The following is a 16,322-nucleotide window of genomic DNA, read 5'->3' as shown; positions in this document are numbered from 1 at the left end:
CCATTTTTATCTGAAGAGGAGCAAACATATGTTGGGTAGCGCTCCTGCTTTCAAAGGCGGGATGAAAGCCCTCTGTCGGATTGTTCCCAAACAAGAGGAAGCGGCAAAGGGGACGACCCTGCCACATTTCAACGGATAATTTAAAAACATATGTGCTTTTTTTGTGCATTTCGTGCAACTATTGTGCACATTTCATCTCTGAACAGCCACCAGAAAGGACAGATTTTTTTTTTATTGGAAGTCAATAAAGTATTTACTGCATGTATGTGTGTGTGTCTATCTGTATGTGTGTGTAGCTGGCGAGCTGGATGAACTCCTGTTGTCCCAGAATTCCCTTATCAAAAAGCTGAAGGAGGAGTGCCGCACACTTGGGGCCACGTTGGAGGAGCTGATCGGAAACAAAAGGTCAATACCTCAACGGCGTCCTTTTAAACCTAAAAAACAAATTAGTCCCATCTATGAACAAGTTCATCTGTACTATTTCTGCACATTCCACCATCATGCTTATCCAAAGCTCTGAAATTGAATATTGCTAAATGACACACATCCAATGCTAATTTTTACGTTGGCATGTGACTTGAATTAATACTGGTTCTAAATCCTACATGCTATTTAAAGAATTGTTTGCTACTTAAAAATTGTACTTTAAACAGACAACATGCCCCCTGAAAGAATAAATTAAATGCTATATTTGCCTTACTAATCGATGCATGCAACATTTTATACATCATTTGAACAGCCAACAATCAGTGTTGGGCACGTTACTTAAAAAAAGTAATTAGTTATAGTTACTCACTAATTTTTCCAAACTGTAATTGAGTTAGTAACTGTGTTACCAGGGGAAGTAACTGTTTCCAGTATTAAAAATTAAAAAAGTTGTTGAGTGTCAAATTATTTGAAAATTTCTAATCAGTATTTGAATCAGACAAATAGAGAAGAACAGACATTTAGTTGTGTCATAGAACCTTGTAATATTTATTGCACCTCACCAGCAACATATTTATCCTACACTTTGAGTGCAACAAAAATAAATAGTTCACAACTTAATAAAATAACAAGCAGCAGTAACAAATATAAGTATGAGTTTAATAAATTAAAATCTAACTCAAATGGTCCGTAGTGATGGCAATTCCTACTGTTTTTAGAGAACCGGCTTTTCAGCTTGGCTCACTAAAAAGAGCCGGTTCTTTCGACTCCCAAATGGCTCTTCAGGTTGTTTTTGTTGTTTAATCTGTATATTACAGTTGATTATGTATTACAGACGCTGCCCGACTTGCGAACAAGTTAGGTTCCGGACGATCGTTCGTAAGTTGAATTTGTTCGTAAGTTACTTCAGTGCTATATTTTGTATATTTAAAGTTTATCTTAATATGTTTAAGGCTTAAATTAAGTTTAACTTACTTTTGGGAGATGCGCTTCAGGAGGTCCTCCTCCATGGTAAAAATTGGCCGAAAAAAGCGTTCCCACCATTTTCTCAGCCGCATCAAGCGTTCTTATTCCACTTTTATTTCAAAAGAAACTGCTCACCTCTTCTTTACACCAACCATATTGAATGGATGCACGAGATATTGAACAATAAAAAAGTTTTTAGTGCGCTCGGAATACAGTCCACGTTGTTATGTTTTGGGGCGGCAGTAGCTCAGGAGGTAGAGCGATCGTTTTAGGATTAAGGGATCCCAGTTCGAATCCCGGCTTGTCCGTGTTACATGCCGAAGTGTCCTTGGGTAAGACACTGAAACCCCAATACCCCCAATAAGCAGGTTAGCGCCTTACATGGCTGCACAGATCACGGCCGCTATTGGGAAATGTGAAGCACAATGTAAAGCGCTTTGGGAAGTCATTGACTTGAAAAGCGCTATATAAATGCAGATCATTTCAGATCATTTCATTTCATTTACGCACAAACCCGGAAGTAGAAGCCGGATTTCTTCTTTGACGTGCATGCTGGGTGACCTCTCAGAGCGCCACATGGTGGGAAGAAGCACTAAAGCACTGTCCTCTACTAAGACAAAGGTGCACACAATACAAAATTTAACTTACAGCAATGTCCGGATATTTTTCAATATCCCCAACAAAATGTTCTACCGTTTTACGTAAGTTGAATGGTCGTAAGTAGGGGAGTGTCTGTATCATAAATTATATTAAAAGGGGGGAAATAACGCAAAATTAACACTCAAACGCTAACACTGAAAAACACAGAAAAACAGTATTACTCCCCCGGATAATTATTTTTTACTGCTATTTTTAAATAAAAGCAATGCTATATTTGATATTAATAGATTTATGAAAGTGTGATCCTTCAAATTATTTTTTGTATTTATATTATGTTGCACAAAACATCACATCACAAAATGAACAATTCACCGGGAAAGAAAGAGATGACTGGTTAAAGACAAAGGCTTTCCAATAAACCACTTAGAGACAATTTAAGTAATGAAAAAATAAAAATGAATTTCAGCTAGTTTGTTTTCACTTTACAGCAATGATAACTGCCAGCTACTTAGGCTTATTTTTATTTTTAAATACTCAATGCTACCTACTAAAACTGACTTTTTATCCTGTCAATGCTAAAGAGGCATGCAACTTTTTAAATATCTTTTGAATTGCCAGAAATGGATCAGAATCAGCAACAATCATGTTACTTTTACCAATTCACAGTATGTAACATTTTTATTCTCAATCCAGGTCTTTCTTTAAAAAAAATCTGATTAAAGACATAGCCTTTATACTGGTGCACGAAATGAACTGTGCAGAACCAAACTGACATTGTGCATGAACTCACAAATTACAGAAATGCAAATCAGTGGGTCTCGCAGCCCACAGGATGATAGTTTGAGGCCCTTGCCTTAATGTGAATGTTAAAAAGGACAGTTGGTATTGTTAGTCGCCTCCTAATGGTAAAAAATACATTCATTCAACCAAAACTGACCCAGTTGTTTGGGTTGTTCTAAACCAGGCATCTCTGACTCATGGCCCAGGGGCAATGTGGCCCACGAGACAATGATTTGAGACCCGACTTAATATTAAAGTTAAAAAGGACAGTGTGTATTATTAGGCACTTGCTAGCGGTATAAAACAAAAATGTATTCAAACAGGACCAACCCAGTACCTTGGTCAAAATCGACACAATTTTCTGGGTTGTTTGACACAAAAAGCATTTGTTGGATGGTTCTAAACCAGGTATCTAAAACTCGCGGCGCATGGGGTGATTAGCCCAGTGTGTAGTGTTTATTTCTTATTAATTCATAATGTTATTTACATTTAGATCTTGTTTTATGAAGAAAATTTAAAAATGTATATTTGAGAATAGTTGAAAGTTTTTATCAGAGCCTTTCATGCCCTAGACCAGGGGTCAGGAACCTTTTTCACCCAAAGAGCCATAAGAGCAAAAAATGTTTTAAAAAGAAATTGAGAGAGCCACATCATATACAGGGATCCGAATTTTCTGCGGATCCGCGGATTTCCGCTGTTTTTGAACCCCAAAGGTCATTCCCGTAAATCGTCTAAATTCGATGAGAAAATATTTTGGGGGGGTGAGGTATGATACGTGACTGTTTCATCACCCCAAGTTAGCATTTAGACCATTGGTCGATAGGTTCGCTGATAAAAAATCAGCGGAGCTTTTGTTCAGAGCATTGGCTTTCTCAAACATGGCGCTCCTTCCGGTCTTTTCAAACGGTGAAATGAGTGTTGAAAAAGTAAATATGAAAATACTAAGAAAAGAAGACGAGGCTTTTGTCTCCGAGATTGATAAAGGAATCAAGAATAAATTTAAGTGGTCATGGCTGGAGAAGACTGTCACAGTAAACGTTAAAATCGGCGCAAAGATCGAGGAAGTTACAGAAACTTTGAGCCAGTTCATCGCAAAGTGTGATGTTCCAGGGAAAGCAAAGTGTCTATACTGTGTCGATCTGATCAATTATGGTACGCGGGGTTGTGTGGCACTGATCGATCATGCTAAAATGAACAAGCACAAAGCAAAAATAGCTTGCCGGCGATCAAATTATGCACTCGGATCCGCATTTAAAATCGGCAGCCACCGGTTCAACATTATTGGCCGTTTCAAATCCTTCCACTTCAAATACTAGCAGCAGTCAACCACTGGTTCCCCTGTGTGACAGAAAATCTCAATCTGAGGTATTTATAAATCTATTTATTTATGAAATGATTTTATCTTTTGTGTTTATACAATATTTAGAACAGGATAAACAAAATTTTGCCCCCCTGAGCCCCCCACCGGGCTCCGCCCTGGACCCTGGCTATTTCAGCTGAAAATGAAAATCTCCATTCTGATCCCTGCATATATTTTCAGACAAAATTGGAAAAACTGCCAAACACGCTCTCTAGACAAGAGCTAATTCTTCAGCACATTTTATTTCACTGGATGTCATTTGATGATTTAATCAAATGTATAAAATGATAATAATGCCAAATCCTGTGCCCCAAATCAATGTAAATATGCCATTTACAATTTGTCTTCCACCTTTAAGTTAAGAGTGTTGAGGCAATTTTTTTCCATGAAATTTGTCCTTAATAACGGTTTCAAAACAATGTGCATGCAAAGTTCTTTTGTAAATATGTCACAAATTACTGCAAACGATAAGCATATCGTCATATTCACTTTCGGTGTAGACTGCACTGAGCGAGAGAGAGAAGGAAGTGCCTTGCGCTGTGTGCAGGGATCTGCCCACCTGTACTCCTCACCCAATCAAAGTTTTTTGCCAGCGTTTTTATTTATCAGTTTAAATGGTTTCTTATCGAACTTCTGCATTAAGTTGCTTGGGCTTTATATGGACCAAAATCGGGATGAAATCACTTGACTTTGAAACGCCACAGAGAGATGTGCAATAGTTACATTTTATTTCTGAGCCATATGTACTCATGAAAAGAGCCATATATGGCTCCCGAGCCATAGGTTCCCTACCCCTACCCCTGCCCTAGACTGACTCACCAAACCCAGGTTAGGGAACCACTGTTTGTGGTATTGCAGAAATGCCTTCAAAATAATGTATCATTATACTTAACGGCATACTAGTGTGGACATTCTACATGTCCCCTTCCCGCCTGACCTGTTTTCTTGTTCAACCTGATGCTAGTGTAGTCACAGCAGGCCTGCCTGCTTCTCCATCTGCCGCAAGTACGAGCGTGCCTGTTGTTGTTTGTACGAGTGTGTGTTATATCTCCATGTATGTGAGTCGGTGTACGGCAGTGACCCTGGGCCCAGCGTTCTGTCAGCTGTTGGAGATGCGCTGCGCATTAGTCACATGATGGCCTCCAATCTGGCCCTGCCAGACCGACCGCGCTGGCTTCACCAGCCGCAACACACACATAGCCTACGCTCGTGTTTGCCCAGACACGAGCGATAGCTCTCCATTTTGATCAATTCCTTCAATACACTTTTGATAAACTCCTTCAACACAATTTTTGTCTCGTCCGTCTCATAACCGAGTGAGCCTTTGTGTTTGTGTATTTTCGAACGTTTGATTTTTCATCAGCAAAGGCCTGAATATGGTGTGAAACCATGACAAAAAACTTCAGATCAGACATATTTAAAAGGCACCCCAAAGACATTTTGTACAGTAGTCAAATATGGTGGTCCTTATATATATATAAAACATACATAGTTGTGGTCAAATGTTTACATACACTTGTGAAGAACATAATGTCATGGCTCTCTTGAGTTTCCAATTATTTCTACAACTCTATTTTTTCTCTAATAGAGTGATTGGAACAGTTGATCGCTTTGAAAATGCTGATCTACTATTAATCCCAAGAGCCAAGAAGAGATCCACAGGTTCAAGAGCGTTCTCCATTCGGGCCCCGGTGCTGTGGAATGCTCTTGGCCCTGAGATTCGATCTGCAACCTCAGTGTAAATGTTTAAATCTAAGCTTAAAACACACTTCTATTCTATAGCCAGCAATATAAGCAGTTAGAGCTGCGCTTTAAAGAAAAACTATTTTTTTTTAAAGTTCATTTGAAGTTTTTGTTTTTTAAGATTTTAATTGGGTGTAAAACATCTAGAGAAACACGTGTGTTACATTTCTGTGGTTTACTGTATTTTAGTATCATATTTTCTTTATCACTAAGTTGGTTCCAACTCAGTTTCAGGAGGAGGTGGGTAGAGTAGCCAAGCATTTTAATCAAGTAAAAGTACCATTGCTACAGAATAATATAACTCAAGTAGAAGTAAAAGTAGTCATCCAAATACTTTGAGTACAAGTAAAAAAGTTCCTGATGAAACAATTACTTAAGTACTGAGTCACTGTTGCAACGTCGTATTTTTTAATTTATTTTTAAAACAACCAATCAAAATCCATCCAATCAACAAAAAATACATTTGATTTAAAAGTAGATTAAAATAATCAACTTAAATTCAAGTGCTTTAATATACAGGGAGTGCAGAATTATTAGGCAAATGAGTATTTTGACCACATCATCCTCTTTATGCATGTTGTCTTACTCCAAGCTGTATAGGCTCGAAAGCCTACTACCAATTAAGCATATCAGGTGATGTGCATCTCTGTAATGAGAAGGGGTGTGGTCTAATGACATCAACACCCTATATCAGGTGTGCATAATTATTAGGCAACTTCCTTTCCTTTGGCAAAATGGGTCAGAAGAGGGACTTGACAGGCTCTGAAAAGTCAAAAATAGTGAGATATCTTGCAGAGGGATGCAGCACTCTTAAAATTGCCAAGCTTCTGAAGCGTGATCATCGAACAATCAAGAGTTACATTCAAAATAGTCAACAGGGTCGCAAGAAGCGTGTAGAAAAACCAAGGCGCAAAATAACTGCCCGTGAACTGAGAAAAGTCAAGCGTACAGCTGCCAAGATGCCACTTGCCACCAGTTTTGCCATATTTCAGAGCTGCAACATCACTGGAGTGCCCAAAAGCAGAAGGTGTGCAATACTCAGAGACATGGCCAAGGTAAGAAAGGCTGAAAAACGACCACCACTGAACAAGACACACAAGCTGAAACGTCAAGACTGGGCCAAGAAAAATCTCAAGACGGATTTTATGGACTGATGAAATGAGAGTGAGTCTTGATGGGCCCGTGGCTGGATCGGTAAAGGGCAGAGAGCTCCAGTCCGCCTCAGACGCCAGCAAGGTGGAGGTGGGGTACTGGTATGGGCTGGTATCATCAAAGATGAGCTTGTGGGGCCTTTTTGGGTTGAGGATGGACTCAAGCTCAACTCCCAGTCCTACTGCCAGTTTCTGGAAGACACCTTCTTCAAGCAGTGGTACAGGAAGAAGTCCGCATCCTTCAAGAAAAACATGATTTTCATGCAGGACAACGCTCCATCACACGCATCCAAGTACTCCACAGCGTGGCTGGCAAGAAAGGGTCTAAAAGAAGAAAAACTAATGACATGCCCTCCTTGTTCACCTGATCTGAACCCCATAGAGAACCTGTGGTCCCTCATCAAATGTGAGATTTACAAGGAGGGAAAACAGTACACCTCTCTGAACAGTGTCTGGGAGGCTGTGGTTGCTGCTGCACGCAATGTTGATCGTGAACAGATCAAAGCACTGACAGAATCCATGGATGGCAGGCTTTTGAGTGTCCTTGCAAAGAAAAGTGGCTATATTGGTCACTGATTTGTTTTTGTTTTGTTTTTGAATGTCAGAAATGTATATTTGTGAATGTTAAGCTGTTATATTGGTTTCCCTGATGAAAATAAATAATTGAAATTGGTATACATTTGTTTTTTGTTAAGTTGCCTAATAATTATGCACAGTAATAGTCACCTGCACACACAGATATCCTCCTAAAATAGCTAAAACTAAAAAAGCCCCACTCCAACTTCCAAAATATTCAGCTTTGATATTAATGAGACTTTTGGGTTCATTAAGAACATGGTTGTTGTTCAATAATAAAATTAATCATCAAAAATACAACTTGCCTAATAATTCTGCACTCCCTGTACAATAAAATAAAATTAGTCTAAATCAAATAAATGAATTAAGCACATGTAGCACCAAGTAGCACATTTAAAGCCCCAATACTTAGCAGGCTCTGCAAGCAGAACAACAGGCTATTCCATTGACTTGAACATTGCAAATTGTAGCTGGTGTTTCGCACCTTTTTTAAGGGGAACATGCTTTTGATGTGAGGCCAGGGGTGCTCCTCCTCTTCTGTTTTTTCATAGTCGGTATTGCTAACCGACATTTTCGATCTGTTTAATCCATAAACACAATTTCCCCCGCTGAAGTTCAATATGGTCATGTGTCGAGGCTGCTACGTTGGATTGGCGGAGTTCTGCGTCAAAATAAATGCGCCGTAGCGGAGACATACAGACACGTACTTACGTGGAGGGGATTTATTAAATAAATCAATGTTCAATGTTGCCTAATGTAGCGGAGTAAAAGTAACGTTTTTCTTCACAAATTTACTCAGGTAAATTTAAAAGTATAAGGATTTAAAAATACCCCTAGAAGTAAAATAATTCCCAAAACTTACTCAAGTAAATATAACAGAGTAAATGTACTCCGTTACTACCCACTTCTGGTTTTAGATGCTATTTGGGCCGAGTAATTGAGTAAAAAGAGATCTGGTTCATTGGCCAGCAGAACCCCCAGCCGATGATGGGAAAGCAGCTGCCCTGATTGAGGGAAGTTCTCAGTAGTTTTTTTGACTTCCGCTATCAAGAAAATAAGTCAAAAGCGAACCTATTGGTGGAGGAAGTGTTCTTGTTTTGGAAGAGAACCAAGCCCTCAATGAAGGCCAATGAGCCAGACCTCCATCACATTCCTTGTTGCATTTGCAGTTGCAATACTTTTCACTCAAATACTCGGCCCAAATATCATCTAAAACTGCGGTGGAACAAAATTGGTAAGAAATCAAATATGATACTAAAATACATTCCATCACACAAATGTGGCACGCATGTTTTTTCTGATGGTTTACTCCCTTTATAGGTTTTTTAAACCCAAATTTCAAATGCTCTTATTGCCTTGGGGCAGTCTCTTACATATAACCTATCCATCTGAAACTTCACTAAATGTCTTTTCTTTTGGTTTCACACCATATTCAGGCCTTTCTTGTTTAAAATTTCATTTTGGAAATCCTCCCTAAATATAACTGCCCACAATGGAGTGTGAGTGAAGTAGGTGAGCTGCACTACAGTGGCATCAGTGTGTGTGTTTTGTGTGTGGGCCTCTGGCTGTTTGAGCTACTGGAGTCCAAGCCAAGTGTAGCGGTTAAAGTCCTGCTGGACAACCGCAGTGACAATGTACATGCGCACACACGCTGGGAACGATGAGGTTTTGCTGTTGAAGCAGAAAATAGGCTTCGGGTGCCCTCCAGGTTCAAACGCACCTCAAAATGTTCAGACCTTTTTTCACCTTGCAAGGAAAGTTGTGCTTTTAATACTGTGAGAACGGTAACTCACAAGCCTACACAGACACATTCGATCTCAAGTTTAATGGCGTTGATTTGTCTTTTTTTAAAAAGTCAAGATTTTATCCGAAATGTGTAATTCCTTTCCTTTTAATTCCTATTGATAATGATAACCGCTATTTTACACATTGTGAGTAAATGTTTTTACCGCATATATTTTTTCATTTTGTATGCTCTAAAGCTGGGGTGGGCAATCTTTTTGAGTCGTGGGTGGCATTGGTTTTAACATTTTGGCAAAAGGGCTCTAGGATTTTTTTTTTTTAATCTACCATTTCAGTCCCTTATGCACAAGAGAAAAATATCATTTAGGCCTATTTAATTTTTCCAATATAGTTGCTGCTATTTCAAAAACACGTGTCTCTAGTTTGTGACATATTTTTATTTTCTCATATTTTTTATTTTTATTATCAATATTTTATTCCTGCAGTCCAAATTATAAAAATGAGATGATTCAGTAAAATTTTTCACCGCACAACTGCTATTTAAGGTCAACAAAAACATATTGCCAGAAAACATCAGTAAATTATTCATTTGGAAAGAGGGAAATTATAACTTAAGGGGCTGTAGTAAATTCATAATCCCAAAGGTGAGAACCACCATGAAAAGTATGTGTGTGTCTGTGTGTGGAGTCAAACTTTGGAACAATTTACAAGACGAGATCAAACAATGTCCAACTATTCACTTGTTCAAATTTGAATACAAAAAAAAAACATTCCTGGCGGAATACAGAGATGAAGAAAATGGGGTATAAGTGATACGATAGATTGGGAATGATGTGTCTAGAACAGGGGTGTCAAACTCAATTATACAGAGGGCCATAACTCAAACCACACCTTTGGTCGTGGGCCGAACAGGATGAATATTCATTGAAAACACTTTCCTTTAAATAAATAAATAAATATGAATTTAAAACAGTCAGGAATATTATTCCATAATAAACACAATTAAACATTAAATGAATTAAAAATCGTTGCTCTCCATAAAGATATCTCCTGTCAAAATGAAAATATGAAAAAACGGAAAATATAAATAAAATTTGTGCTTTTCACTTTGGGAATTTGCATTGGTGAAAAACATCTTCGTATTCTTTTTTAACTCTTTGTGTATCTTTTCTCTGGATTCAAGGTTTTTCAGCTTACTCTGAAGTTTTGTCTTGTAGTGCTGTTTTACATAAAATTCCTTAATTACGGCCACAAAATCTCCACAAATAAGACACACGGGTTTACCGGCAATGTCAGTTAACATAATTTTCTCGGCCATTGTGGTTTTTAGTATCCGAGTACAATTTGAAAGTTATCAGGGTTTCATAGCCAATGTTCCCTCTAATTTTCCACGGGTCTGAGCAACGCTTGAAACAACAGTGAGCAACAGCAACCCCAAGTGTGGCAACTGATTATCAAACATGTCCAAAACTTGACATCAAGTTGCATTTTGCCGAGTTTCCAGCAATGCAAAAAATGTTTTCACTTTTGAATGAATTGACTAATGTATTATTGCAAAGGTTGTACACCCTACAAGCGTCATTTGTTTTTACAACAATTCTTTCACAAGATTTTCTTTTTTTTTCTTCCTGGTATCTTTTGTTGCATAATTCTAACATTTTGGGGGGCTTATTTAGTCGGTTGCATGATACAGAACTGTATTTAATCACATTTCTTTAGTGGAAGTACAATGTTGGCAACAAGATTGACTTGGTATAATTAGAAATTATTTGAATGCAACACAAACTTTTTCTTCTTTTTCCCTGTTTTTTTTCCAATTTTTTTGAAATTCCTTTAAAAAAAATCATTGTGTTTATTTTGCCATAGCTGTTACTTTTTTCTTTTTGTTCTCTGTTTACTTTTTTTTCCTTTTTTTCTTTCTTTTCTTTTTTTTTCTGGCTTTTTTTCTGAATTTTTCCTTCTTTTTTCTCTTCCTTTTGTCTCTATTTTTCTCAGCTTTTCACTACTTTTTCATTTTAATATTTTTTTCTTTTTTGTTCTATTCCCCCTTCCTTTTAGTCATTTTGTGCATAATTTTACATAATATTTGGTCGTGTAGGGATTAAAGAAGCAAAAACAACCTGAAGAGCCGTTTGGGACCCGAAAGAGCCGGTTCTCTTTAGTGAGCCGAGCCGAAGAAGCCGGTTCTCGATAAACTTTACTGACTTTACTCAACTTCGTTCTACTTCGACATTGACTTCAAAATACCGCATTTAGAAAACAGCGTCAGGGGAACATGAGTATTTTTACCTTCATGCACTGTAACTTTGACTTAATTCGCTTCTTAATTAGCAATTTCGAGCCCTGATTTTTGTGAGCTGGCTAGATTTTCTTGTGGGCTGAGAATGTGCGCTTAGTGTGCGATTGCGCACGCGCGCAATTTAGAGTGAACATTGTTCATAGACCCGGGCCATTACAGTAGATGTATATAAAAGGATTTCACGAGCCGGTGAGTTTGACACCTGTGGTCTATAACTATGGTTAACTTTGTGTTATTGTTGCTATTATTGTAACTGTTGTTATTTATATTATTCAGGGTTGGGTAGGGTTACTTTAACTGGATTACTTTCCATTTCTTTTGGATTACTCCAATACCGAATATGCTAATAAAAGACAAAAGAAACTAAATATGAATAAAATTACAAAATTTTGTGCAGGCTTGGGGAGTAACAGAATACATGGAACGGCAAAAATGATGTTGGCAAGCTGTTTGGATTTATTTTCATTTTGTTTCTGTCGCATTTTATGTTAGTTTTGCCGGAGATCAAAAAGATCAAAGTCAGGAGAAAAAGCTTACCACGTGTTGTGAGTCAGAATTTGATTCATATTTAGTTTCTTTTGTCTTTTATTAGAATATTTGGTATTGGAGTAATCCAAAAGTAATCAAGTTAAAGTAACCCTACCCAACCCTGATATTATTACAATTGTTGTTATATCATTGGTGTATTTAATAGGGAAGATGAAGGGGTAGGGAATATAAGCATTTGCTTCTTACTACACCTTTTCGAACATATTATGTGACATTATTTTGTTGTTGAGTTATTGTTTTGGTTCTGTTTTTATTTTAATGTTCAAATAAAGTTTTCATTCATTCATTTTTTGCACATTCTATTCAGGCAAAAACAAAAAAAATATGTATTTTTAGAATAGCAACAACAATACATAATAATAATAATTTCCTTTGTATTGTCATTCTTTGTAACAATGTACACAGAACGAAATGTCGATACACCTGACCCGTTGTAGCGAGCCGATGCAGCCGCAGCCAACAGAGGGCGCCGCCATTTTACCAATGTTATAAGTCTTAGGTATGACTCGGCCGAGGCGCGAACCAGCGACCTCCCAGTCTCAAAGCGGGCGCCCTACCATCTAGGCTACTGAGCTGGTACATGAACAAATCACTTTATTTAGGTAAAAATACTTAAAAAATAAGAAAAGCGGATTTATTTATTTTTTTTACCAGGAGAGAATAAACCGTCAGGAGCGAATTCTAATGACTTAATTGTTAACAAAATGCATTTTTCCTTGCTTTTTTAAATGAGTTTTATCTCGTAACAGTAATCTCCTACTTGTTTTTTTTTCATCTTGGTGTGCGGGTGTGTGTGTAGGCGGGAAGTGGAGCAGCTGGCTGTGGTGAATCAACACCTTCAGGACACAGTCAAGAATATGAGAGCACGCTGCTCTGACATGGAGAAACAGTGTGTTCAGCATGGACGTGTGCACTACACCATGAAGAACAGGTACACACTCACAATGCATGAGAATGACATTACAACCATAGGCCAAAGGTTGCCTGTATGACTATAAAATACCAATGTTTTAAGTCAATGAAAGAGCAGAGTTCATCCTGTTTTTAACACAAAATTATTTTTCCAAGTTTTAACATGCTTATTATCTAACCTAAGGGTCAGAACCCTTTTGACTTCAAAGAGCCATGCAAGCAAAATGTTTAAGGCATATTTCTTTTGTTTCGGTAGCAACACCATATACATTAAGACAACTCTTAACAAAACCACCAAACAAACTCTTCAGACAAAATTCTTCAGCGCATTTTCACTGTGTGACATTTAAGGAAATAATAATGCCAGAGCCAGTTTCACATTAAAACAAATATACCACCTAAAATTTGTCTCTGCCCCCAGATACTTAAGATCTTTGAGGCTTGCTTTGACTGTCAATTTTGGCCGAAATAACAGTTTCAAAACAAAGTGCAAGCAAAGTTCTTTTGTAAAAATGTCACAGCACTCTGCAAACGAGGATCCCGACGTAATTCCTTTGGCGCAGACGGCACAGGGCAAGGAACAGACAGGAGGGAGTGCTTGCATTCTGTGCAAAGCACCGCCCATCCATATCGCTCACCTGATGTAATTGCTCTGGGGTACTCTGCTGGCATTTTTACGTTGTTAGTGTTTTTATGCTGATTTTTATCATAACGTGTCTCAAGTTCTTTAGTAAAAATGTCACAAAATATTGTACTGCCTACGAGAAGGACACAAAGTATTTAGGGGAGTTCATTATGTGCGGAGATACACTCATTACTACTGCTCACCCAATCAAATTTCTCTAGGGGCTTGGCTGGCTGTTCACAGTTTGTGTGTGGTTTCTTTAAGAAACTGTCTCAACAGAGAACATAGATTGTTTAATGAGCTTCCAAACAAAGGATTAGTAAGACACATACAGCCAAAAGTACTATACAAGAAAGTAAGAAAGTGTAACACAAGGAACACAATGCAGTAACAAAATCATTTTGTGTATTGTCAGAACAAAGATATTAATACAAGCAAACTTAAATTGTGACTTTATCCTAGTTTGACTAAATTAACCCCCCCCCTTGAAAAATGGCTTCCTTTCACGAAGAAAACAACCTCAATCTGGACACAAATAGTTTATTTGCATCCTTGTTGTTGCTAGCCAGCGTGAAACGTGTGGGTTTCTTTTTAGTTTGGCACCCCCCGAAAAATGAGATGTGTACAGGTGCATAATCTCTAGAGTTCGTAAACAATTCTGTGACTTTAGTCTTTTTGTGTTTGTGCGTGTGTGTCTGCATTCAATTCTCCACTGGGGCGCTTGGCATGTAGCCCACCTCCGCTCATGTGGCCCAGAGTGTGTGTGGATGGTGTCGGCCCACTCTGTAGGAGCACTACATCCGTGCCTCACCTACACACACACACGCACGCTTTTGCACATATAGTGGTACGTCTTCCTACCAGCACCTCTAAACACCAGAATTTCGGTGGACAATGTATTTTTTGAACAAAAATCTTGCTTCCTACACGAGGGAAAATCTAGTTCACGAGCAGTCCCAGGGGCTACCACTAGAGACCGCTCTCTGCTTGTGAGCTCTCACCTCCATCAGCTCGGTATTGTCTGCTCGTGCGCCTCGCTCAATTAGACACTTGGTTATTGCTTTAGTGTACCTTTTTTCTGCAGCAAGTTTGTTTTTATCGCATCTATTTATTTGGATTTTATAGCATCTCCTTTTTGCAACTTTGTGTGACCTTAGCCATGAAACAGGTGTCTGAGAAAAAAAGGAGAATGATAACATGAAAATCAAAGCAATGAATAATCAAAAAGACAAGTGCATTGTTTTTGTGAGTGACCAAGCAAAGGAGTACAATCAATCAGAAAGCAGCAAGTGCAGATCACTAAGTCACAAAAGAATTTGCGAGGACAGTTATATACAGCACTTCTTGCAAAAAAACAGCGAAGAGGAGGAAGAACCAGAGAAGTTGGCATCTACAAGGGAGATTAGAGAGTGCTGGCTAAGTGGGAAAGAGTTGCTGCTTTTGTTGAAAAAAAAAAAGAAAACATCCAGAAAAACTGAGAACTGGTCGTGCGACAGCTCTCTTTAACCCTTGGGAGGTTTATTTTATTTTTTTACAAATTTTGTCTTTTTGATTGTTGCGTTATCATCAAAGAGAAAGTATAGAAAATAACACTCTACGGGCATACGTCGCTAAGCTCCTCATGAATATTTTGAGTGGTTGAAGGTAAATGAAAAAAATCGGAAACTACAAAGTTATAACACAGCAAAGGCGTGGACATTCCATGGTCAAAATACCCCAATGTAGATAGTTATTTCTAGCCTGAAGGGTTATAACATTTTAAAGGGGAGACAAATCTACCTGGATACGTTTTTTTTTTTTAAATATTGGTCAGAAGTGATAAAGTTCAGCTAAAAAGGGCAAAAGAAAGTGATAAGTGAACACTGAAACAGGCTAAACTCTATTTTGTGTATTCACGTTCATTTAAGGTTACATCAACTTTCATTTTAAGTATACGATAAGTGCTAATGTATCATCAAAAGTTGAGCTGTCACTCCTACGGAACCTAGTACCCCCTACTTAAAATCACATTTTAACAGGGAGCCAATGCATGTTAGCAAAAATCAGGGTAATGTGAAGATGTGTTTAATCGCTATTTATGGTTCACTTTGATCCTTTTGGGAGTTTGGGAACGGGACACTTACTTTTTATTGAATTTTTATCGGATAAATTCGCTCGTTACAAGAACAATTCGAGCTAAGAGCACGATCTTGAAACGAATTAGCCTTGTAATAAGAGGTACCACTGTATTTGATAACATCACCTGAATTGGAAATGGTATTTTATCTCACCGACGAAAACGTAGCAGAAAAAAACCACAAGCGAAAGTTTGTCGCGTGGCATATACACGCCAAACAATGCGGCTCGTGGAAAAGGTAGCGATCTCTTGTGTGTTTGTGCGTCGCCCTCAGGAGGTTCTTTGGAGCGCTGGAGCGGCTGCCAAGCTCGAATGGGCCGGGAAGCTGGCGCTCAAACTTGGCGGCGCCTCCCCCGGCTGAACTATGATAATCAGCGTTGGCATTTAGCGACTTTGACACTTTGCTCTGTGGATGAATCCTCCCATTAATTAATGTGCTTGTCAACATTTTTCTTTATTTGTTTTGCTTTTGGACA

General features: G+C 38.3%; 1 protein-coding gene across 3 annotated transcripts in view; it reads left to right on the top strand.

Annotated features, from left to right (window-relative positions):
* sdccag8 (SHH signaling and ciliogenesis regulator sdccag8) overlaps positions 1–16,322 on the top strand; it is a 98,960-nt gene that overhangs the window by 52,809 nt on the left and 29,829 nt on the right. For 2 of the 3 annotated variants that reach the window (XM_088351167.1, XM_088351166.1), the window contains exons 15-16: positions 297–405; positions 12,993–13,124. In XM_088351167.1, the coding sequence (XP_088207293.1) occupies positions 297–405; positions 12,993–13,124 (241 nt within the window). The remainder of the gene's footprint in view (positions 1–296; positions 406–12,992; positions 13,125–16,322) is intronic. The other variant, XR_015852428.1, reaches the window with a different exon arrangement.

The sequence above is a fragment of the Urocampus carinirostris genome, chromosome 13 (genome assembly GCF_059441175.1).
Source record: "Urocampus carinirostris isolate Australia breed hairy pipefish chromosome 13, RoL_Ucar_1.0, whole genome shotgun sequence".
Lineage (NCBI taxonomy): Eukaryota > Metazoa > Chordata > Actinopteri > Syngnathiformes > Syngnathidae > Urocampus > Urocampus carinirostris.
Note: the sequence above shows the minus strand (reverse complement) of the source record. Positions and strands in the feature narration are given on the sequence as shown.